The sequence below is a fragment of the Taudactylus pleione genome, unplaced genomic scaffold (assembly GCF_031769625.1).
Source record: "Taudactylus pleione unplaced genomic scaffold, aTauple2 ptg000262l, whole genome shotgun sequence".
Lineage (NCBI taxonomy): Eukaryota > Metazoa > Chordata > Amphibia > Anura > Myobatrachidae > Taudactylus > Taudactylus pleione.
In genome coordinates this window covers 1,454,812-1,478,498 of record NW_028284664.1, presented here as the reverse complement: position 1 = coordinate 1,478,498, position 23,687 = coordinate 1,454,812, and the positions used below count along the sequence as shown (strand labels likewise).

Genomic DNA, 23,687 nt, shown 5'->3' with positions numbered 1-23,687 from the left:
CTTCGCATCACAGGGCTCAACCCTGCTCCGACCTCACCGCATCACAGGGCTCAACCCTGCTCCGACCTCATCGCATCACAGGGCTCAACCCTGCTCCGACCTCACCGCATCACAGGGCTCAACCCTGCTCCGACCTCACCGCATCACAGGGCTCAACCCTGCTCTGACCTCTTCACATCACAGGGCTCAACCCTGTTCCGCTGGGAGGGAATGGGGGAAGCACAGCATCTACACAGTGCAGGGAGAGCCTGTGGGCAGTCCAGCATCTCCAAGAGTTATGGAAATAGGGGCATGATTCAAGGCAACACTCCCGGACTCCCTTTTCAGTGTTCGCAAAGGGTTCTGGATTTTAACTCCCATATGTCAGGAGGTATGCAGTTAGGGCCCAATCGCAACTAAGCCCCCTGTACCTGCTGTAGTTATGCCCCTTATCATGTGAGAACACAGATCACAGAGGGGCCTACTTATCAACAGGCCCCTTTTAACAGCAATATCTTCTATCACAGAAATTGACTAAAAAAAAATCTTGGGAGCAGCTTATACTCAGCTGCCAATGTGATACTGTCCCAGAGCAATAACTGTCCATTATGAATTTGCAGATGTGTATAAGTGTGAGTTGCTTAATGGCTATGGCACTGGGTAAAGATAACCTTGCCAAAATGAATTTACAATCCAGGTGGTGCAGGTTTTTGAGGAAGCCGCTGAAAAAGTAGGCAGAGAAACGCATAGAAGACGTCTCACAGTGAAGACAGCAGACCGGTCAACATAGGATTACAGTGCTGAAGCCGTGAGAGCGATAAGGAGTGGTGGTGAGAGACTTACTTGGTCCGGCTAGTAGTGTAAAGGGCCTGGACTCACATGCATGAGGAACGGTGCTTAATCACACATGCTGCTGAGGGACATAGTGAATACTGCTTACCTAATTTAAGCTCTCCCCCTCCTGGGATAAGATCCACAAGCAGCTATATACAAATATAAAATAAAAGTACCATGCTGGTGATCAGAGACTGCTAGTTTGTGTCCTCACTAAACAATGGATCTGAGTTAATTTATACACAGTAAAAGGAAAAGATCCTGTTTTCTTCAATCAATCAAACACGTTTTGGTTCAACTTTACTTATCTTCTGAGGAAACGGTGATTACATTTAAACAGAGAAACGCGTCAAGAATAAGAATAATGGGACTATGTGGATTACTCCTAACAATCTATTCAGATACTGGATTAATGTGGACAATTCCCATATCCACCGCTTATTACCCGTCAGCGAGGACCTAGCTAATCACTATGTGGTAATCAAGCCTATGCCAAGACCTTATAGTCACTTCTTTATACACCTTTGTGGGCACTGTATGTCCCACTGCTGACAGCTTCTAGAGGGGACAAGTGATTCTTTCATCTCTGCACAGCTCCCTGCATTACCCCGGAGTCGGTTATTGGTGATTACTGTTTGGCTTAAGTCCACTTTGTGAGAAGGAACAGCTTCCATAGAGAATTTCAGCAAGTTCTATAAGATCAAATTCATATTAATAATTATATTGGACTCATTGGAGTCAAAACTGAAGAGACTGCTTAATTGTTACGAGACTATATTATTTACAGGTGTATCAAGCTGCGATATGGAGTAAAGCTTACAAAGTAACCTTTCAATTTTAATAATTCTTGTGGAAACAGGATGGAATAAACCACTAATCAAGTGCTATCAATTGGGGCAGGACTTTATTTATCTATTGATTCCTGTCTTCAAGTATTGTATTTAAGAGGAGGAGAGTTTTTTCTTTTATTACATATATTTATGTGCACACATTTTAATGAGGGTTTAAATATGCTTTTTTAGTGTGGAATAAAATTAATACTTAGATGTATACCTGTGTCCTGATTCATCTACTTAAACGCGCGCCCTTAATGGAGTGGTTTTCACTCCATTAATCTTGTTCCTTTTGTAATACCCCTTTTCCACCTAAATAAATGTTGGAACAAAGTTCCTATCCGGATCAGACCCGGAATTTTGCCGGCGCCGACTCGGGATATTCCCGAGTCAGCGCCGCTCACACCGCAGTCGGGTCTGCATAGACCCGGCTTTTGTGGAGTGAAAGAGGTCGCTTGCAGATTATGTCATCTCCAAGCGCCACTGAAGCCAGACCAAACGGCCGGCTAGCAGTGCACTCCAGGTCATCGTGACCCGGAGTGCGCTGTTCTCACAGCAGGGTTTCATGGGCTAAGCCCGTGTTAAACCCTGCTAGTTACCTGGGTTGGATTGCCGGGTCACTCGACCCGGCGATCCAACTCTCTGCCCTTTTACACCAGGGAGCTGCCCAGGTTAACCCTTCAAAAACCTGGGTTTTAGCTCCGGTGTAAAAGGGGTATAAAAGGAAAAGATCCTGTTTTCTTCAATCAATCAAACTGTTTTGGTTCAACTTTATCTTTTCCTATAAACTAAAGATCATCTGTGGTTACACAAAAGTACTATACTGCTGATGAACAGAGATTGCTATAAGACAGCTCTCATTTGTGTTTTTTATCTAGATATTCAGTGCATTTTATTAAGTGGACTTAATTACATTCCCTGTTATAAAAACAGGCTTCTATTGGAAAGTGAATTGCTACATAATTCCAGAGATTGGATACTAACAACTTAAATTGTCTTTGCTTGGTGAAATTGTTACATAGTAGTGTAAGCTGTGTTATAAGGATTTAACACACGGCCTTGGAACAAGGAGCTTTCTCTGTGCATTTTTAATTTCTTTGCAGGATTACTGTTTAGTGTATGTGAAATATGTTTATTGTATTATGTGATTTTATGTGAATTTAAATATTGGTATATGGCTATGCCATCTAAAAGTGTATTAATTGACAGCGCCTTGAATACTTGTTGTTTTTTACTTTGGTGTAAAATTCTATCTCTGGCCACATAGGGACATGCAGAGCTGTAACTAGACTTTTTGGTGCCCTGTGCCAGAAAGAGCATTGGCACCCCCTGCCCATTTTTTAAATAGGGACATAAGATAGTGCACCTGAAAAAGCATGGCCTCATGGGGAACCTTGCCAGGGAAGAGATAGGGGAGGCCAGGAGATGCTGGGGATAAAAGAAGAGGAAGCTACAAGTGAGAATTATAATAAATAGAAAAACTGACAGGCCCAAACAGTGCCCCCTTGCCCTGCGGTGCCCTGTGTGATGGCACAGGTTGCACTACTCTAGTTACGGCCCTGGGGACATGCAAGATATGAGGACTGATATTATAGCGAAATATACTGTTATAAAAATAAACCCGTTATTACAACAAGGCAAAACATATGGTACCTGATGTATGTACCTCAACCAAGTTACTTACTTCTACCATGCACAAATGTGATAAACCCATAATAAAGAAAGAAATGTATGTTTATTAATTCTCTACTGGTGCTGGACTCATATATCATATACAGTATGTTTTTATGACACCGTAGAAATAAAAAATTTATCAATCAATATTAAAAAATAACCATCATGCTATATTGAGACCGGAGTGTATTTACTAAAGTGCGGGTTTTTAGAAGTGGAGATGTTGCCCATAGCAACCAATCAGATTCTACTTATCTAGCACCTTCTAGAAGATAATAGCTAGAATCTGATTGGTCACTATGGGCAACATCTCCACTTCTAAAATCCTGCATTTTAGTAAATATACCCCTTAAGGTGCGTACACACGGTACGATTAAAATGGATGATATAAACGATATCGATCATATCGTTATCGTTCATATCATGCATTTTTCGGTGTCCAACTATCTGCGATGCACAGGCACTGTGGATGATATCGATATCGTCCATCGACCATGCATGCAGGCCAACCTGGACGATATTGACCAGGGATCGCTATAGTCGTTGGTGAATTGGTGGTGTGCTGCATGATCGATATCGATCATCCAGCACAGCCGGGAGATCGTACAATGATATCGTTGTCGATCGTCCTGTGTGTATGCACCATTAGGACTAGATTTACTAAGTGGCAGCTTTTAGATTTGATATTATTGTTGTTTTAAATTTCAGAGTCAAAACCACCGATAATCAATGGCTTGTAAAAGTTGCCACTTAGTAAATCTAGCCCCAGAGTCGGCACCCCGGTGCCATGGCCTTGCAACGCCCCAGCATGTAAGATTTAATTGTTAAATTAACATAGCAAGTAGACTGAATAATCATATTGCAAGTACACAGTGTATAAACCATATACAAATCTTAATTTTTGTATGTAAGGGATATGAAACAGTTGAATAAAGTAGGGTCATAAGTTCAAATAACCAAGGAAATTACTGACGTTCATCAACAGCACAATAGGCTTTCTAGCCATGTATAGGAAAAGTCATACAAAGTTTAAGGCTGCAAAGCACACATTGGAGTGTTTCTTCATACCTTGTGGAATACGCTAATAGCCTATCAAGCCGCAGAAACTGCTGTGAGATGTGTGCTGTTAAGTATTTATTTTTTTTGTTTTTAATTAAAATATACCAATCAAGAGGTTATTTACACTAAATACTTCCCTTGTGTAAAATGATAATAAAAACCATATTTTTCCCTGATAATAAACAAAGTACATTTCATAGTATTTTAAATCTAAAATGAGTGGTACAGGAATCCTCAACTGTGCGTATTATCTGGAAAATGCACTGTGGGTGCAAGGATACTATATATGCCATGTATGCAGGGCTGGGCGACAGGGGCGGTCATCCAGGGGCCCCCACACACAGAGGGGTCCCCACTTCTAGAGCACGCAAGGGGGGTTTCTGAGAAGCTATTCACCCTGCTAACATGTCCGGAGGGGGCGGAGCCAATACTACAAGCCCCACCCCAAAATGACCCTCGAATTGCGGCATTATGGCGTGGGGGGGCGGAGCCTAAGGATGTGAGTAGCAGCTGCATAAAAAGTAAGTGTATATATGTACTGTTTTATTGTGTATATATGTATATGTATGTGTTAATGTGTGTGTATACTGCTGTGTATATATGTATGTATGTATGTATGTATGTATGTATGTGTTAATGTGTATATACAGTATGTTAGTATTTGTATACTGCTGTGTGTGTTTGTATGTGTTTATGTGTGTGTATACTGTATATGTGTACTGTTTAATTGTGTATGTATGTGTTAATGTGTATATATGTATATGTATGTGTTAATGTGTATACATGTGTTAGTGTTTGTGTATATTGCTGTGTGTATGTATGTGTTTATGTGTGTGTATACTGTATATGTGTTAGTGTATGTATGTGTGTGTGTGTTTATAATGTATATGTGTTGGTGTGTATGTATGTGTGTGTATATTGTATATGTGTTTATGTGTGTGCATACTGTATATATGCGAGTGTATATATGTGTTTGTGTTAGTGTGTATGTATGTGTTTATGTGTATATACTGTATACTGTATGTGTTTTATGTGTTAGTGTGTGTTTATGTGTGTATACTGTATATGTGTGTATGTGTTAGTGTGCATGTATGTGTGTATATACTGTATATGTGTGTATTTTATATATATTATATATGCTTGCTACATATATTATATATATATGTATATGAGTGTGTGTGTTTAATACACACGTGCATAAATAAATAAAAAAAAAGAATACAAAAAAAATATATATATAATGTATTTAACCCCCCCACCCACAGAAAATCCTGTATTTTCCCCTGCCCACACAGGGTCGGGGTGACCCTGCGGAGAGCAGGTGTCCAGTGGACCCTGTTCCCGGATGGGGGCTGAGCGCTGATCTGTGTTCTGAATGCAACAGCACAGTCAGCGCTGCCACATAGAGTGCAGAGCAGCTCCCAAGTCCCCTCATCAGCATCGAGTGACACATCATGTACAGTATGTGGCGCTGATCACTGATGTTGGGCTTCAGGAGCCACTCTGCACTCATTGCAGCAGCGCTGACTGTGCTGCTGCATTCACAACACAGAGCCAGAAGGTAAGTAATCAGGGAGGGTGGGTGTATGCTCTGTGTGGCGGGGGCGGGAGGGTAGGCTCCGTGTGGCTTGGTGGGGCCCCCACAACTTAGTTGCCCCAGGGCCCCCACAAGCCTTAATCCGGCCCTGCGTGTATGCACAATAAATGTACCATAGGTATATTTCATATTTGTCTACGTATTTCTTTGAATCCATAATACAGAGGTTCCCAAACGCAGTCCTCAAGGCTCCTCAACAGTTCAGGTTTTAGAGATGTCCATGGTTGAGCACAGGTGATTTAATTAGTACCTCAGTCAATTTGATTTAACCACCTGTGCTGAACCCAGGAATTTCTGATGGATGCAAGGTGTGCGGTGCACAGGGATGCAGTCAGTTAGCCGACAGTCGAAATGCCGACCGCTGGCTTCCCGACTGTCTAATGACAGGTGTCGAAATCCTGACACCTGACATTTTTACTTACGCCGGGAGCCCAACGCCCAGCATACCGGATGAAGGTAAACCGAGCGGTGGGCATGGACAGCCGCGGTGGGGTGTGGGGGTTAGGTAAGGGCTTTTGGGGGGGGACTTAGGGTTAGGCACTCCCCCAGGAGGGTTAGGTTTAGGCTAGGGGAAGGGGGGGGTTAGGGTTAGGCACTTACAGGGGGGTTAGGCACTTGGGGGGAGGTTAGGGTTAGGCAACTCTAAGGTTAGGATTAGGGGGGGTAAGGTTAGTTATAGTGACAATACTTACCTGGCGGGATCTTCAGTTGCTGGTCTTTCGGCGTCGGGATTTGAACATGCACCCGGCAGTATTTCATGCCGATCCCGGTGCACAGGGGCCCCTGGGTCCAGGGGGGCCCAAACATTGCACACCCTGCACCCAGTTAAATATACTCACCTCTCCGTCACCAGGAAAATGGCCACTGCGGCCATTTCTCCGGTAATACATGCATGCGCATAAGAGATGTCTCGGGAATGCGGCGCGGGTGCCATGTTCCCGGAGGCCTGCACATGCGCAGTAGACGCTGGCACAATGCCAGAGTCTACTGCGCCACCAGAGAGGAGGGGGCCCGATCAGAGCCTGCACAAGGGCCCCCTCTTCTCTTAAATCGCCTCTGGCTCAACCATGGAAAACCTAAAACCTGAACAGTTGGGGTGAATTGAGGACTGTGTTTGGTAACCTCTGCCATATTGGGTTAAAAATTTATAAAATAGCGACTGGATTCTCTCAAGTCCCCATAATAATGAAGAATCACTGGGGGGGAACTACATTCCTATTCTTAATATGGTATATTCCCATGGCATTGACCTTGAGTAACTATAGTAAGAATAGGAAAGTAGTTCTGGCCATTGTTTCATAATTTCACGTACCCTTGGAGTAAACATGCGTTTTTTAGAAGGATGTTCTTTAACCCATTATGGTTTAAAGGAAGAATATTCAAGTGGATGCCTATGGAGGTAGGGATTTGACAAATATGGCTGTGCTAAAAAGGTGCCAGGAGGCTTTTTTTTAAGTGTTTTTATTTTTTTGTGGGGTTTTTACATTTCTCCTTGGCGTGCTACAGGGTTGGCCAAGCGCCAACATGTCCTAGCAGATATTTTGGACACTGCTGTAACCTGTAGTATGCCAAAGACAAAATGTAATTAGTCTATTTTTTCACTCTATTACCCAGAACCCAACTCTACAAGGGTGAGAGAAGGGTCCTAGTGCTACTGGTAATAGCACTGGGTACACTCTAGATGGGGGGTGCACACTTTTATTCAATTTGCAGGCACACTCCCCAACGAACCCAGCTTTAGAGGAAAATGGTCTCTATGGATCCACCTTGTCAGACGGGTAAAACCTAGTACTAGTTAGCCAAACACCAGGAGGGACCCCATATCACTTTTTTCACCTGGTTTGGTGAAAGCACTAGTGCTGGTTCTATTTTAAAGTGTGTGATGTGCACACCAAACTTGTTTTTAGCTATCAGATAATCGTTCAGCTAGGTGAACTACTGAAAAAGTGTATGGCCAGCAGGGCCACCATCAGGAGGGTACAGGGGGTACTAATGTTTGGGGCCCAAACTTACAGCGAACCAGTGGGGGCCGATGATCCCTCCTGCAAACTGCTTCTTAGGTTCAGGCAGACGTCTGATTTTGCCTGGGGATTTAGAGTGAGGCACGAAAGCTGTGTTCTCCAGCTTATGTCTAGAGACCATCTCCATCTCGGTTCATGCAATTCACGTATCAATGTCCCCAACTCTCCTCCTTTATTCTACTCTTACTTCCACTTGCATAGTAATAGAGGCACACACAACTTTTCCATGTGTGCCTCTGCCCACATCTATCCCCATATTTGACTCTAACTCTCTCATATGTACTTCTGAACCTCTCTACCCAAAAGTGTTTCTGAACCCCTACCCATAAGGGCTTCTTAATTACACTCCCCATGTGTGCTTCTGAACCCCACATCCACATGTGTGCTTCAGACCACTACCCATGTGTGCCACTGACCACTGCATCTCCATGTGTTCTTCTTATCCCCTCTCCCTATGTGATCCACTGACCCTGCCCCCTCTCTATCTCTGACCCTCCCCCTTCCACCATTCCCAATTGTGCCTTTGTCCCCTCCCCAAGGCTGGTGGCTATTGAGCAGAAGTAATTTGGACAAATGGAGACCAAGGGCCAAATTCAATTTGAAGGGAAAAGTCTGAGGTTGGACTTTTCACCATCATCGCCGTTTTTGGAGGGGATAAAGTATCGGGCGCGTGCCCGCTTATCCCCGTATTCATTTAGGAATCAGCGAAAAATGGGACCCGGCAGAAAGGTAAGTATCGAAAAGTCCTGTCACTTTTGGGGAAATCAGCCTGTCACCCCCTAAAAGATGGTCTGACATGGGGGATCACTATGGGTACCCTCGAAATGGCCTGCTGAAGGTAATTGGGGTTTTTTAACAGCCGCGGCAGGTGCATAAATGCGTCTTTGAAGTGGTGAAGAATAGCATTTAGCTTTATTTTTTTGGACAAATTACTAGTCCCATCAAATTTGGGGTACATGAAAATGGGTGCAAGCATATTTTTAAGTCCCTAAAGTGATTTTCTAAAATTCTTCAAAAATCCACCTGCCGCAACCACGCGCATTCTAGTAAACACCCGCCGCATACATGGGGACCGAGGCAATTTCGCTAGTTTTTAAGTTTGTCCCCCAACTTTTTTTTGATCGCCCCCAAAATGAAACCACTTTTTTGGGGTGTTCTATGGGTTTTTCTTTTTTTATATTTTGACACATCCCTATTAAGGAACAGTTCAAGGGGTGCAGGGTGCAGGGTACTTATTTAAAGTCTGCACCCCAAAACACCAATTCTGCACTTTTTTTCGCCACCTGATCAGCGGCGAAAAGTCTTTGAAATTGAATATGGGGATAACTAAAAATGGCGAAAATGACAAAATGGGCGATAAATTATCGCCGATAACTGACTTTTCGCTCCAAATTGAATATGGTTCCAAGACTGTGTTTTACGCCATATAACTGAACCTGAAGATGGCAGGTAAGCACATTGTACTCATAATTAATCATTACGGTTTTTGCTCACTTCGTCGATGACATTGCTATCGCCAGTCTCAGCACACACCCAGGTTATAAGGCAAGTGTCTGAAACCACTGACTTTAGTTTTTGGCAATATATGAAATTAATCAGTCACATATTAAGCCTATTCTATACTTAACAGCAATGTCTGGCAGGGGAGGGATTGAGAAATCAATGACTTTATGGCAAGTTTCCTTTAAAACAGTCACCAAATTTTAAAATCTCCATAAGCATTTCCTTAAAAAAAGCAACTTAAATTATAGTTTTTGAAATGGATGTGTTGGTAACTGTGTTTTACAACTTAAAAAAATGTCTTATCATTGCAAGCTGCTGCTTAGACTAATGTGGGGTACACACTTGAGCGATGGCTCTAACGACCGAACGACCACTGTTATGATTTTGAAAAGGATGCAGGAAACCAGGGCCGGACTGGCCATCGGGCACTTCTGGCAAATGCCAGAAGGGCCGATGGCCACAAAGGCCGGTTTGACAAAGCGCTGGCGTGCCCGGCAGAACTACCTCCCGGGCGGCGCCATGCTCTGAAGCAGCGGCCGCGTCGTTGCGTAATGACGTCATGACGCAGGCGCGTCATGACGTTATGACGCGGCCGGCGGTCAAGCTCCACCAAGACTCCATCAAAGCTCCACCCCCGGGCAGGTGAATTAGTCAGACGGGTCCTGCGAGCTGTCAATGTGCAGGGCTGCCTACAGTGCCTAGCAGCCCTGCTTCGGCAGCTACTATGTGCGGCCACGTCAGGGCCGGATTATATGCAGGGCGGTCGTCCTGGGGCCCCCTGGCTGGCTCCCACGTCCCGGCAGCATCACCCTTTTCTTTATGAAATAATGCCATGAGTAGGGGGCATGGCCTTATGCCGCGAAGTGCCCGCCCCTTTTAGGAAAGCTGGTACCTAAGTGCTATTGAGAGAGTGTACAGTGCACACACACTCCTTTCCTACCACTCAATCTCTCTCTCTTCCTCACTCCACTTCTCTCTCTATCTGTCCCCTACTCCTGTCCCCCCCTCCCTCCCTCTCTCTTCCTTTACCTCATGCTCTGTCTCTCTCCATCTCTCTCACTTTCTCCCCCCTCTCTTACCCTGTCTCCCTCCCTGTCCCTTTCTCCCTCTCTCTCCCGGAATCGGTATGAATTACAGCTGGACCCCTGGCCGGTGGTTCAAATCCCAACAGCGGCTGGCCGACAGAGGAGGAAATCCCGATCATCCCTAGGTAAGTATAAACTAACCTATTTTTCCCCCTAACCCTCCTTTAGGGTGCCTAACCCTAACCTCCCCCCCTGTGCCTAACCCTAATCCCCCCTACTCCGTCACCTAAACCTAAGTCCCCCGGGGGGGTGCCTAACCCTAACCTCCCCCCAAGGGTGCCTTACCCTCCCTCCCCCCAAGGGTGCCTAACCCTCCCTCCCCCTAGCCTAACCCTAACCTCCCGCGGGGGTGCCTAACCCTAAGTCCCCCCGGGAGCCCTAAACCTAACCCTCCCCCCCCGCGGCTGTCCACTGCGGTGCCCGGCATCCGCTCGATCGGGATGCCGGGCGCAGGTCTCCCAGCGTACATAAAATGATTTAGACGCCTGTCATTCGTCCCTCGTCTGGATTAAATTGTCTGGAAACCGTCTGGTGGCATTCCGTCTGCTGGCTTCCCTCTCTCCCCCCCCCTTTCCCTCTCTTAGGGGTCTATTTGATGTTAATTATCAGGGTCGAACGGACCCTGATAATTAACATTTTAATGCTACATGAGCACCGGAGCAATTCCTTATTGCTCCAGCGTGAAGACAGATGATCCAAAAATCAGCTGTCTCCCCAAAGTGTGTCACTGCTCCTTTCAGAGGAGACAAGTGCGCATGCGCACAAGAGCGTATGGGGACATGGGCCATTCCGCAAGAGGAAGGTAAGCAGGAGATATCTGTTATATCTCCTACTTTACCTTCCTGATGAATGGCCCAAAAACCTAATTTCTACAATTGAAGGTGGAAATGTTAATTTTCCTCTGCTTTTGTAAAAATTAAGTGTCGATGAATAGGCCGCTATATATCTCACTCCCTGTCCCTCCCTCTTTTTCTCTCCCTCTCCCTCCCTCGACTTCTCTCTATCTCTATTACTCTTTCCCTCCCTCCCTCTGTCTCTCTCTCTCTCCCTTCCCCCTGGCAATTTTATTGATGGAGCCCCCACAAGTCTTAATACGTCTTAATATGGCCCTGGGCCACGTCATTAGTGATGTGGGCTGGTATGTGATGCACGGCGGGGGCTGGGCCCGGGAATAATCTGGGAGGAATGGCTGGACGGCATTTTGACAGCTCCTGTGAGCTGCCAGCAGGATTGCCCGGTGGCACCATGCTGAGGACATGGTGGAGTAACTGGAGTGTCACGTGCGGCCGCGTTGATGTCATGACTCGGCCGGCCAATGGATGAAAAGGGCGGGCAAGAAGCTGAGTGGATGGACTGGATGCCATCTTTGGACACCTCATGATCTGCTGACAGACGCCATTTGCAGATGGCAGGGTATTACTGTGAGTGGCATAATGTGTTTTAAGGGGCATTACTGTGTGTGTCATAATGTATAAGGGGCATTACTGTGTAGTATAATGTATAAGGGGCACTAGTACTGCATGGCATAATGTATAAGGGACACTACTACTGTGTGGCATAATGTGAATGGGCTCTGGGTGGCATAACTGAATGGACTATACTGTGTGGTGTAATGTGAATAAGGGACACTATTGTGTGATGTAACATGAAAAAGGGACACTGACGTAACGTGAAAAAGGGAAACTACTGTGTGACGTAACATGAAAAAGGGAGACTACTGTGTGACGTAACATGAAAGAGGGACACTACTGTGTAACGTAACATGAATAAGGGACATTACTGTGCAGTGTAGTGTGACGAAGGAACACTACCGTGTGGTGTAATGTGACTAAGAGACACTACTGTGTGACATAATGTGACTATGGGGCACTACTGTGTGACGTAATGTGAATAAGGGAGACTACTGTGCAGTGTAATGTGACAAAGGGACACTACCATGTGGTGTAATGTGACTAAGGGACACTACTGTATGACATAACATGACTATGGGGCACTACAGTGTGATGCAACGTGATTGCTGACTCCCTACTGCTTATTTTGAGCATTATGATCGCTAATGCAGCATATACTTGTTCTGTATTCTATTGTACTGTAAGTCACTGGTTTCTTGTTCACTTATTTGTTTATGTACTGTACTTTGTAAGGTGCTGCTAAACACTTATGGCGTCATAGAAATAGAGGATAATAATAATGTGACTAAGAGGCACTACTGTGTGGCATAATTTTAATTGGGGGTACTATTATGTGCTTACGCATCTTCCCAGCGAGACCACACCTGGATTTCTTTTCCGCGTGCCGAAGGCACGCGCTTTCCCTGCTTCACCTGTGGTTTGCGGCACACACATTCTTTTGTCAAAATGTGTAGTTACGGCTCTGCTTTGGTGGCACAGATGTGTTCTCTGCGTTCAGCACCCCTGCCCTAAAAAATTCCTGCAGTGAACACTATCTAATCCTGTACAACTGCTAAGCCAGGGATTGGTCATTTGGGAATTGCGTTCCCTTTTCTTTGTGTGTGACCTACACCAGTAATGTCTGACTATGGCACATGTTTGAATCCCCTGCAGGATGAGCTCTGTTGTAGGTATTACATTATTAATACAGAGAATGATGTGTACTTGTACAGTATGTTGTTCTAATATCAATTATATATGTAAGAGAATAGACTAAGAAGTGGGAGGGGCCAATAATAGTAAGGGGAGGAGTCCAAGCCAACAGCCAGATGCTGACGCGAGTTGGGCCTGTGCGCTCTTTAAATGCCAAGGCCTATTTTTAGTCCCAGTCCGGCCCTGCAGGAAACCATATTGTACATACACAAATACCAATCGGCCGCATGATATGTCTGCTCAGAAGATTCCATTTAAATATTCCCACTCAGTTGTGAATGTCCATTGTTTACCCAGCATAAGACTGTGTCCTTGTTCTTTGACATTTCAGAATGATATTTTGTGATTATTACGGTAGTTGTGAAATATTAGACAGTGATTGATAAATATTTCAGCACACTTTTCTGATGTATCCTTTTGTTTTCATTACCACTAATATTATTCATAAAACATGCTGAACTAGAAAAAAATGCAGATGTAAAATTACTGACTTAAATATAAGCAAACAAACTCAAAGGGACTCTGTTGTACAGGTACTTGGTCATGCTGATATGAGACACATAGGTGAAAAGCTGACATGCGTGTTACATTTGTTGATAGTGGGGTGCGTACTGCGCAAGACTGCAAGCTTAAAGTACCTCCACGGAGGCTTCATTCCCTGATTCAAGATGGCTGCCAAGGCTGCATGTGTGGCGCCATCTTGTTTCTATGAGAGAGTGACACAGTGGGTGATGGACGTCTCCTACTTATCTCTGAGAGACCCGGAGTGTTAAGCTGTTTTTTACCACTGTTCCCAGTGGCAAACGCAGGATTTATAGAAGGGAGTTTCCAGATGCTCAATTTTAGAGTGTGGCCAGATTTGATATAGATTATACAAAGTGTATAGTGTGTCATAATTCCAGCATTTCCAGGACCAGCGATCACAGTAAGCCACTAGATGCAGCAGTAGGGCCATCATGCCTGAGCTGAGTGTTTTTATGTCACATGATGGAACCATTCCAGAGAACTTAGCACTGCCCTGGATACTGTATATATGTACATATTGGTCTCCTTATGCACTGGATAACAGTATTAATGATTAACCCTATAGATGGTCTATAGCAGTGCAACACTAAAAGGGCATGTTTTCCAGATCTCCTAGTTGGTGCACAGGTGCATTTATTAGTGGCTGGCACTGTTAAAAGATCCACAGGTGTTGCTAATTATTTCATTTGTGATACTGAGGAAAACATGCAGCAGTAGTAAAATTGCATTTTATTACTATTTATAATCTATTCATGGCGTGGACAGGGAAGGGGGGTTTCCAGGCAACTGGAAACCCCCCTGCGTTTGCCTATGGCTGTTCCAGCATCCTGCACCAATACCCGCAAGCTGTATACAGTCACCGGCTAGTGATCTGTATCTCACCCCGCTCCACTCTATCATAAACCAGTATATCACAGTGAGTACAGCTGCACATCACATATCCTCCAATAAACCATCCTACTGGTTAAGGAACTGAACTGCCTGTAGTGGACATAACACTGCCAAACCACCACACATGTACACACATATTTCCAACAACATCAACAAAAATGTAGAGCAATACCACTGCTATCTTAGTAGGAGCAACACCTGAATATCAGAAAGATATATTGCCCTTATGTAGTGCCCCTGTTGATGTTGGGCTGGTGTGGGTCCGGGGAGGGGGGGTGGGTTGTTTGCAGAATGTATCAAAACATTTACTGTATTTACTGGTGTTGCCAGTGTAGACAAATCACTCTTGTCAATGGGTAATAAAACTTTAATAGCACTGGCAGTAGACTTAAGCTGGGTACACACCTAAAGATTATCTGTCCAACCATCCAACTAGTTGATTGGTTGGAATGAAAATCTGGTAACGTATGGGAGTATATGATGAGCAATTTGCTCCTAAATGCCAGAAAAGAGAAGAAAATGGTCGTTAGACAACTTTGATCAAATTGTTTAGATCAAACTTTTAACAAACAACAGTTTTCATCCATTTTCCGGCATTTTGGAGCAAATTGCTTATTGTCATTTGCTTTCATACCTTACCAGATTTTCATTCCAACCAATCAACTAGTTGGATGGTTGGACAGAAAATCTTTAGGTGTGTACTCAGCCATACAGTATATCCCCTATTATGAAGAGTTTGTGCTACTGTAGATCCTGATTCTGAAGCTAATAATGATGATGATTTGGGGGCTTAGGTATAGTAAGAAAAGTCAGATGGTGGCATTTAATTACATATGTATAAAGATACAGATGTAGAAGGTCGTGGTTTTGATGTTTGCAATGTTATCCTAAATTATAATCCCAAGGCTGATACTCACCCCTGTTCCCACTTGAAACATTGCCCTGCTCCCGCAACCTCCCAAATCTATACTGCTTGGTGTGATCAGGCACCATATGAGGTAAGGTCGACCAAAGGAGGCAGGATGTGTAGTCACAATGAGGTATATTTACTAAAGTGCAGTTTTTTAGAAGTGGAGATGTTGCCCATTGCAACCAATCAGATTTTACTTAACATTTATCTAGTACCTTCTAAAAGATAATAGCTAGAATCTGATTGGTTGCTATGGGCAACATCTCCATTTCTAAAATCCCGCACTTTAGTAAATATACCCCAATGTGTTTTTGTAGTAGAAAATTTTAATTATTGGAAACTAGTACTGTACATTTGCTGTTATTCTTTAATTCCATGATTTGGCTTGGGTTGCTTCACTTTTCTTATTGAACAATTTCTAATCTAGAAAAATACATAATCCCCATTTGGAAAATTCTCTCTCAAACTCTGTAATTAACATGGTAACTACTCTTATGCAGAAACCAAAAAATCTAAATCAAAGGTGGGTAACATTTTTCTCTTTGGGTGTCAGGAGTTCATCATTCCAAGCCAAAATAGGTCACAGATTTATTGTACACTTTCTACATACATGTTAGTGGCTTCCGTGACCATGCTTTTGCTAAGCTAGTTTGCACAGGTTAAGTTGATCATTTGTAAGTCTGTCAACTGTGACCAAGACTAACTGTGGATCATGCACCAGAGACCCAGGTTTGGCTGTGTATTCAGACCATGCTTTGTTTTGGAGAGGTTATAGCGTTCCAAAAGGGTATCCTCTGTGAAGGAAGGAGCTGGAAGGGGAATGGAGGACCCCACCAATGCCACTCAGAAGTCACAATATCCTCAAGTGCCACCTTTTGGCACTAGTGCCAAGGGCTGCCCACCCCTGATTTAGATCATTCTTGAATCATTAGTTTTATTATCGCTGATTGCAATGGACAAGCATATATTAATTGTTCACTATCAAATTTGCAAAACACAGCAAATGATTTGCGTAGAAAACCTCAGAAAAATTGTATTACTTCTTACCTGCTCCAATAACTCTTTCAATACGAATTCTAGATGGGTCAATCTCTTTCGCAAACTCATGAACAGCTAAGGCCGGGTCTTCATATGTGTCTGGGTCAATATAGGTTTTTGCACCTGGGAACCTCACTGTAAATAAAAAAGTTAAATTGTCATAAAATGCTCAATTTACAAAATGTCTACAAATATAGGAGAAGCCCCTGGAAGATTGTGTGATTTTCATGATTGTCTAACAGCAGTGTACTGTGTGCCATGTTCTGTACGCTGTCATGGACCTAATCTCTTCTTAAGTTGTATGCCTTGGACATCGAGAGTTTTTTTGAATTTGTGCTTTTAAAATATATTTTAATATATGGGATAACAGGTTTAATGTGAAATGTAAGGATATTAGAGGATCGCAGAGGATTTCAGTGCCCATATACAGTAAATGCACAAGGTCAAATTTTTATATACAGTACGTACATGACATTGAACTCCGAGCTCAACAAGTTAAAACTGAAATTCAATTATTATTATAAATTAAAGGAACAGCAAAGGAACTATTCAAAGATAATTTGGGAGTATGAAGCTGCGGTTCTTGCAAAGGAATCTGATTTATATCTACTTTAAAAGACAACTTCTCAACGCTAGCGGTAGAAGAACAAACTACTTTAGAGGCAGAGCCCTTCAATCTGCAATTATTGACCCTTGTTTATTATTAACCTTTATTTTTATAGCACTATAATAAATATTACACAGCGTTTAACTGAGAACGTTTAATCATTTTCATGATACATATATAACAGAACAGATAGTATATATTCTGTACATGTAGTGGGGCACTTGGGGAATAGTGATTGCAATATCAACTGGCAGCTGTTTTTACACTCAGGACTTTGCTGTGCCTTTTTCTGGATTAACACTGTATGAAAAGTTGGTGTATATGGATATGTTACTTTTGAAAACCTAACTGTTTGTAATAACAGATCAAATATACTCTGCTTTATTCCCAAGTAGTTAATAAATGGCACCTGCTGCCTAGTCGATAAAGATTCGGCTCTTTGCCATCATGGCAATGTTTTTGTTGATCTTATGCTGTAAAGTGCCTTTCCACTAGACGATTAAAATGAGCGATTGAACTCTAACGATATTGATATTGTTCGATTGTTCGATAATCATTTAAAATCGTTTGCAGATTGTTTATAAAATTGGTCGTTAAACATCTATCATCGGGCAAACTTGCTGGTCAACCTGCCTATAACATCAGGTTCAGCATGTTTGCAGATGATTGATTGTGCCTACACTGAACGACTGCTTGTTCAGTGTAGGCACATCACATACTGACAAACGACTGCACGATTACAATGTCGTAATCGTGCAGTCTTTTGCCTGCCTTCTAGTGGATAGGCACCATTACAGTTCATGTGATTCAGTCATGATCCTGTTACTGCTATCCAGTGCTCTGGTGGTATATTTACTAGAGGTCAATTTAATTGATGTTGATCTATTTTAAATCGATCTAAATCAATGTTGTATTCCTGGGGCTAAATCATACGTTTACTAACAGACAATTTTTGATTTGTTTTTTTAAGTGTTAATAAATGTGTGATTTAACCCCAGAAACACAAGATTAAATTAGATTGATTTAAAATTGATCAAAATCAATTAAAAATCAACCTTTAGTAAATATACCCCAGGTATCTTGATCCTGCAAGCTCTAGTTCCTGTGCCTCTGCTATCAGTGTGAAATCCTGTGTTTCTGTGCCTTTGCTACACGTGTGCAATCTTGACTTCCTGTGCCTCAGCTACCAGTATGCAACTGTGAGCTCCTGATATGTGGCTATCCATGTCATCCTGATAATCTGTGACAGATGTGCAGTCTGGAAGACCTAACGTTCTGCTATCAATGTGGAATAAGAAGTTCCAGGCATTCTACTATCCATGTGCAATTGTGAGATCCTAACACCTTGCTACCCAAGTGCAAGGCTGAGTTCCTGACAATATGTGTAACCATAGTTCTATTGTTCTGTAGGTTACTGAACTAGATGTGTCTCCACCCAAGCTAATAGAAAATATAGAAAATTGCAATTTTGTGAGAAGCTAACTTGGGACAACCCCTATTACACTTGACTAAATGTGTTTCTTAAATTCAACAATTTTCTTTTAGACAGTATACTCTGAATACTTAAGTAACAAAGAACACAGATGTATGGTACAATAACACAGAGCTCTCTTTACTTTACTTTTATTTATCAGGAACTCTTCTTTTCTTGTGATCTCAATTGAGGACAAACTTAAAATGTAAGTAAGAACAGTACAGAAATACATTACATACATACATTACTTTTTACATACATATTTTTATCCATATGAAATTAAATAAATATTACATATACAGCTATTACATTACACATAAATAATGACAACATTTAATATTTAACTGTGTTGACCCAAAATAGGGGTTACATATGGTACCCATATGTTATTTTAGTGTTGCACTTTGGTATTTGTGTATCTGGTATCTGTCTGCAATTCTCAGTTTCTTACAGTCAGCAACTCAAGTGTAATCTTGAGATCCTGACACTCTCCATTCCATGTGCAATCCTGACACTCTGCTTCATGCATGCAATTCTGAGTCCCTGATACCCTGCTATGCATGTACAATTGTGAGTTGCTTAAACTTTGCTACTCAAGTGCAATCCTAAAACCATTACACCCTATTTTTTGCTGTAGAGTATTCCACATAGCCTTGTGCAATGCTGAGTCCCTGTCACCATGCAACCCATGTGCAATCGTAAATTCCTGACATTGCTACCAGTGTGCAATAGTGAGTTATCTCTTTGATCCAAAGGACTATTTAAAATTTTAACTTGATATCAAGTGTAATAAAGATTTCTGCATTTTCACAAGGTTTTGCCTCCACTTTTGTGCCTTAAGTCCTGGCAGACATGACAAAAAAGTTGAGAAATTTAGTTAAAAAGCTGTCTAGATCAGATGGAAAATTTAAATATAAATATAGTAGCACTACAGTATGTGAATACAATAATAGTGTCAATAGTGTTTTAAATGGATAGAAGTGGGAGTGCACAGCTGCTAACACAAGATATGGTGGAGTCACAGGCTTATGTCCTAGTGCATTCCAGCACTAGTTACGCTAATGAAAAGAGAGAGAGAGATGAGCTGCATTTAGTGTATAGAAAACAATTGTAAGGGTGTTTATTTTAATATAAAGCTAATTGTCTAGTGTGTGTAGCAAGAGTGGTTTAAGAAAGGACGGGGCCTATGTGCAGTCTCTGTGCACTCTCCTTCCTCTTTTGTAGTGCAGAAGATTCTGGCTATGGGTCATTTGCCCAGTGATTTCAACAACGCTGAAGCGGGACTCCTAAAGGTAAGTATAATATATAGGTGCAGGGTGTGCGGTATGGCATCCCCGTGGACCGCAGACCCTGCATCCATTATAGATAATTAAAGAATCTACATAGCTACTTCCATTTTGGCAGACACATACTACTACTACTACTAATAATAATAATAATAATGTATTATTATTATTATTATATACTAATATTACTATTACTACTAATAATAATATATTGATAATATGCTAGTTCATGGGCCCTCACTGTTTGTTTGAAATAGTTGCCTTAGCACACTTGTCCTGAAGAGTAGTTAATTTGTGATTTCCAGTCTCTCATGCTCTGTCCAGTAAATCTGCACATTTATAATGCAGGAAAAAGATAATGTAGACAACAAACACTAAGAAAAAGAGCAGCATGCAGATAATAACATAGACAAGCGAGACACTGCCCAGAGGAGTTTACACCCTAGTGTTATAATAGGTGACTTCCAGGCATGACGGGATGAGAAGTGCATGTATTATTATGGATGGAACAGAGGTCAAGTGCTTCTAGAGTCAATTGTGCATGATGAATAATTTAATCTGATGCTTCAAATACAAGGTACATTTTCAGGGCTTTAAAATGCCCACAGTAGAGAGAATATTTGATGCTTATACACAAATCCCTGTTTACTAAGACGGGAAATTCTGCAGATGATTTACTTGCAATACACTGGCACCATAGGGGAATTGTGCTAGACAAGGTGCTTGGTACTTTGGTACTTTTAGATTTCCATGTAAAAAACTGTGATAACCCTGATAATTTCTCTAGAAATCAATCCACACATAAACCATTATATATATATATATATATATATATATATATATATATAAAATATTTGATACATGTAGTGGCTTGGAAAAGTGTTCAACCCCTACAAAGTCGTCAGGTTTGTCTGAATTGCAATTATTGCTTACACAGACTGTTCCAAGCAGTATTGTTACAGAGAACCAGTAGGCACTTTAATTAATTTTTTAAATATGGCATTCAGCACTGGACAACTTCACATACTTCAATGCTTCAAACCATTTTATTCAGGTTTTGTTCCTCTGATCTTTTGCTTAGAATGAGTTGAGAAGACAGAATTGTCTCTTCATCTTCTACCTCTCAAATGTTTTTCATGACACACAACAGAACAAATATATATAAAACACACGCACAAAAAAAACCAACCATAAAACAAATGACGAGCACAGTACTCACAGTTTCCATTCTGTAGATTTGCACGTCTTTTCTCTTCAGATTTCATTTTGGCTTTAATATACCATTGGCACCTTTGAGGAAAGATAAAGTGATCATCATTATGAGAATATAAGACTGTTTATATTGTAAAATGCATAAACAAGTTATAAAGCATCTAAATCCTCTTATAGTAAAATTCCTTTAATCTTTTTTTTGTTCTTTTACTTATTCTTTATTTGCTGTGTATTTAGCAAAACAACATAAAACAGGATGCCCCTGAAAATACTTTCACTAGAGAGATTATTTTATACACATCTCTGTTTATTTGCTGCACCCTTTCCCTGATAAGCTTTCTAAAGCCTGCACAGAAGAAAAGTAAGGTAGGAACCACATAGATGAGTCCTTATTTACCCACTGTTATTGCGCGGGACACAGTCATTTCACCACGTGTAGCGACTCTCGGACTATCAACTTAACTTGCACAACTCACAATGGAGTTGGTATAACATCACACACTGGTGCGGCGTGCTGCTTGGCGTGGCTTCCTCCTATCGGCCTTTTTCACAGGTTAAGGCCACCATACATCAGCAATTGACTGCAGCAATTGTGCAATTTGCAATCGATTGTGTATAAAAATCTTTCCCTTTTTTAATCGATTGTGGCAATTCTGCAATCGTTTGAAAAAGGGAAAGATTTATATAAACAATCGATTGCAAATTGCACGATTGCTGCAATCAATTGCTGATGTAAGGGGGTCTTTAGTGTCCGTGTTGCACACCGCTGCTGCATGCAAAGCCGATAGCAGTGTTCAGGATACTCATGCATTAGACTATTGTTGCAAATCGTGGTGCAAGTAGGCTGGGTACACACTGGAGCGACAGGCCTTCGTTCCGATATCGTAACAAATGCCCATGAACAGTGATTGTGCATCCATGTTGGACGACTTTAATGAACGACGGGACGATCAGCGCTACGTCATTCATTAACAATGCATTAGCCGCTAGCGATATCGCTAGGTTTGATGTGCAGCACATTAACCTGGTGACCGTCGCTAGCGACCGCGAGAGCACGCAATTGCCAGTACACACTGAGCGATGGAGGCGATGTTGTTACGAAACGGCATATCGGCCCGACATCGCTCCAGTGTGTACCCAGCTTTAGACGCACATTTGGTACAAACTGTGTGGTAGGTTGTGTAGTGCGGATAATTCATATTTTCTTTGACTTTTTTGTGGTTTGAGGATACTTTAATGAGGACACATCTGTAACTTCAAATGTCCCAATTTAAGCAGGACAGTCTCAATTTAAGAGAAACTCACACTGACAGACTGGGTTTCAGACACCTTATTTTCTACCTCTCTATGGGTTTATTTGTGACGGGCTGAAGGCTAGACGGTTCACACATTTGCTGCAAACCTTGTTAAATAGGCTTCCCCAGGTTTGCATTGAGACGCATTCACTGGCGACACAGCGAATATATTCCCCGGGTGACCTTTTGACAGTTAGTGAGAAGCCCTATCTTTAGTAATTAAATTTTTGTGGGTTTGGTATAGTATGTCAACAATGAACAACAGTGCCGTAACAAGGCTAAATAGCGCCCTGTGCCGTCCAGCCCCCTTAGTGTCTGACGTCATGCGCATGACGTCATTATGTCGCGGGGAGGGGGTGGGGCCAGCAGGACCAATAGGTGCAGTGCTGATTGGACGCTCTAATGAGCAGCACACACTCCAGGGAGCCGTAACCCCTAAACCTAACCCTAATGTCGTAATTTTCCATATCTCGACATAACTGTCGACATGAAGGTTGACATAGAAATTGATGACTACTGTATGTGACTGCAAAACAACTTCGCCAGAGACCTGCATCTTCTCCATTTAATATATAAGCCATTTAATCTGCTACAATAACTGGATTGTGAGGCATCAAATTAGAACTGACCGAATCACAGCAAAATGTCCTGCATATGAAATTTTGCAGTGGAACAGACTATTTTACCAAGGTGTGAATTTGTATTGCCATTCTCCGTAATGCCATTAAGAACTGCTTTTATATGTACATTTTATTAAATTTGTAGTTTCTAAATAAAGTAGACCCTGGCTGACAATTGTCAAATCATTCTGCTGTGTTGTATTGCAGGGGTAACACTGGGAAGCCTCAATGTCAACTTCCTCCAGTGAAACATGAAAAATTAGGCATATATTTAATGACAGTTTTTGCTCATCTTTAGACTAAAAACCTATGTTAAAAACTGTGTACAAATTGTTATAGTTAAAAAATACAAAATAATAAGCCAAGAGTGTCTTATATGTTGGGACACTAGTTTTATTGCCAGATTAATTGGCAAAGACTATGGCCCTCATTTAGATCCGGTCGCAAGCGCTGAGCGCTCGCAACCGGGTCGCTATTAAGGCCCTGCGCACGTGCAGCGGCCGCACTGCACGTGTGCAAGACCCGGAGCGAGAGAGAAATTCTCTTGCTCCGGAGCTCACTACAAAAGGGGCGGCTGTCGATGTTGATCGACAGCTCGCCCCGTTTTGTAGGAGTGGCGGGCGGGTGGTTTCACAAACGGA

The 23,687-nt window shown here is 42.3% G+C and overlaps 1 protein-coding gene across 2 annotated transcripts in view; it reads right to left on the bottom strand.

Moving 5' to 3' along the window:
* The window catches only part of EPHA6 (EPH receptor A6), an 888,766-nt gene that overhangs the window by 187,485 nt on the left and 677,594 nt on the right, over positions 1–23,687 (bottom strand). For both annotated transcript variants that reach the window (XM_088481055.1, XM_088481056.1), the window contains exons 9-10: positions 21,139–21,209; positions 16,562–16,687 (exon numbers count right to left, since the gene is read on the bottom strand). In XM_088481055.1, coding sequence (XP_088337181.1) covers positions 16,562–16,687; positions 21,139–21,209 — 197 coding nt within the window. The remainder of the gene's footprint in view (positions 1–16,561; positions 16,688–21,138; positions 21,210–23,687) is intronic.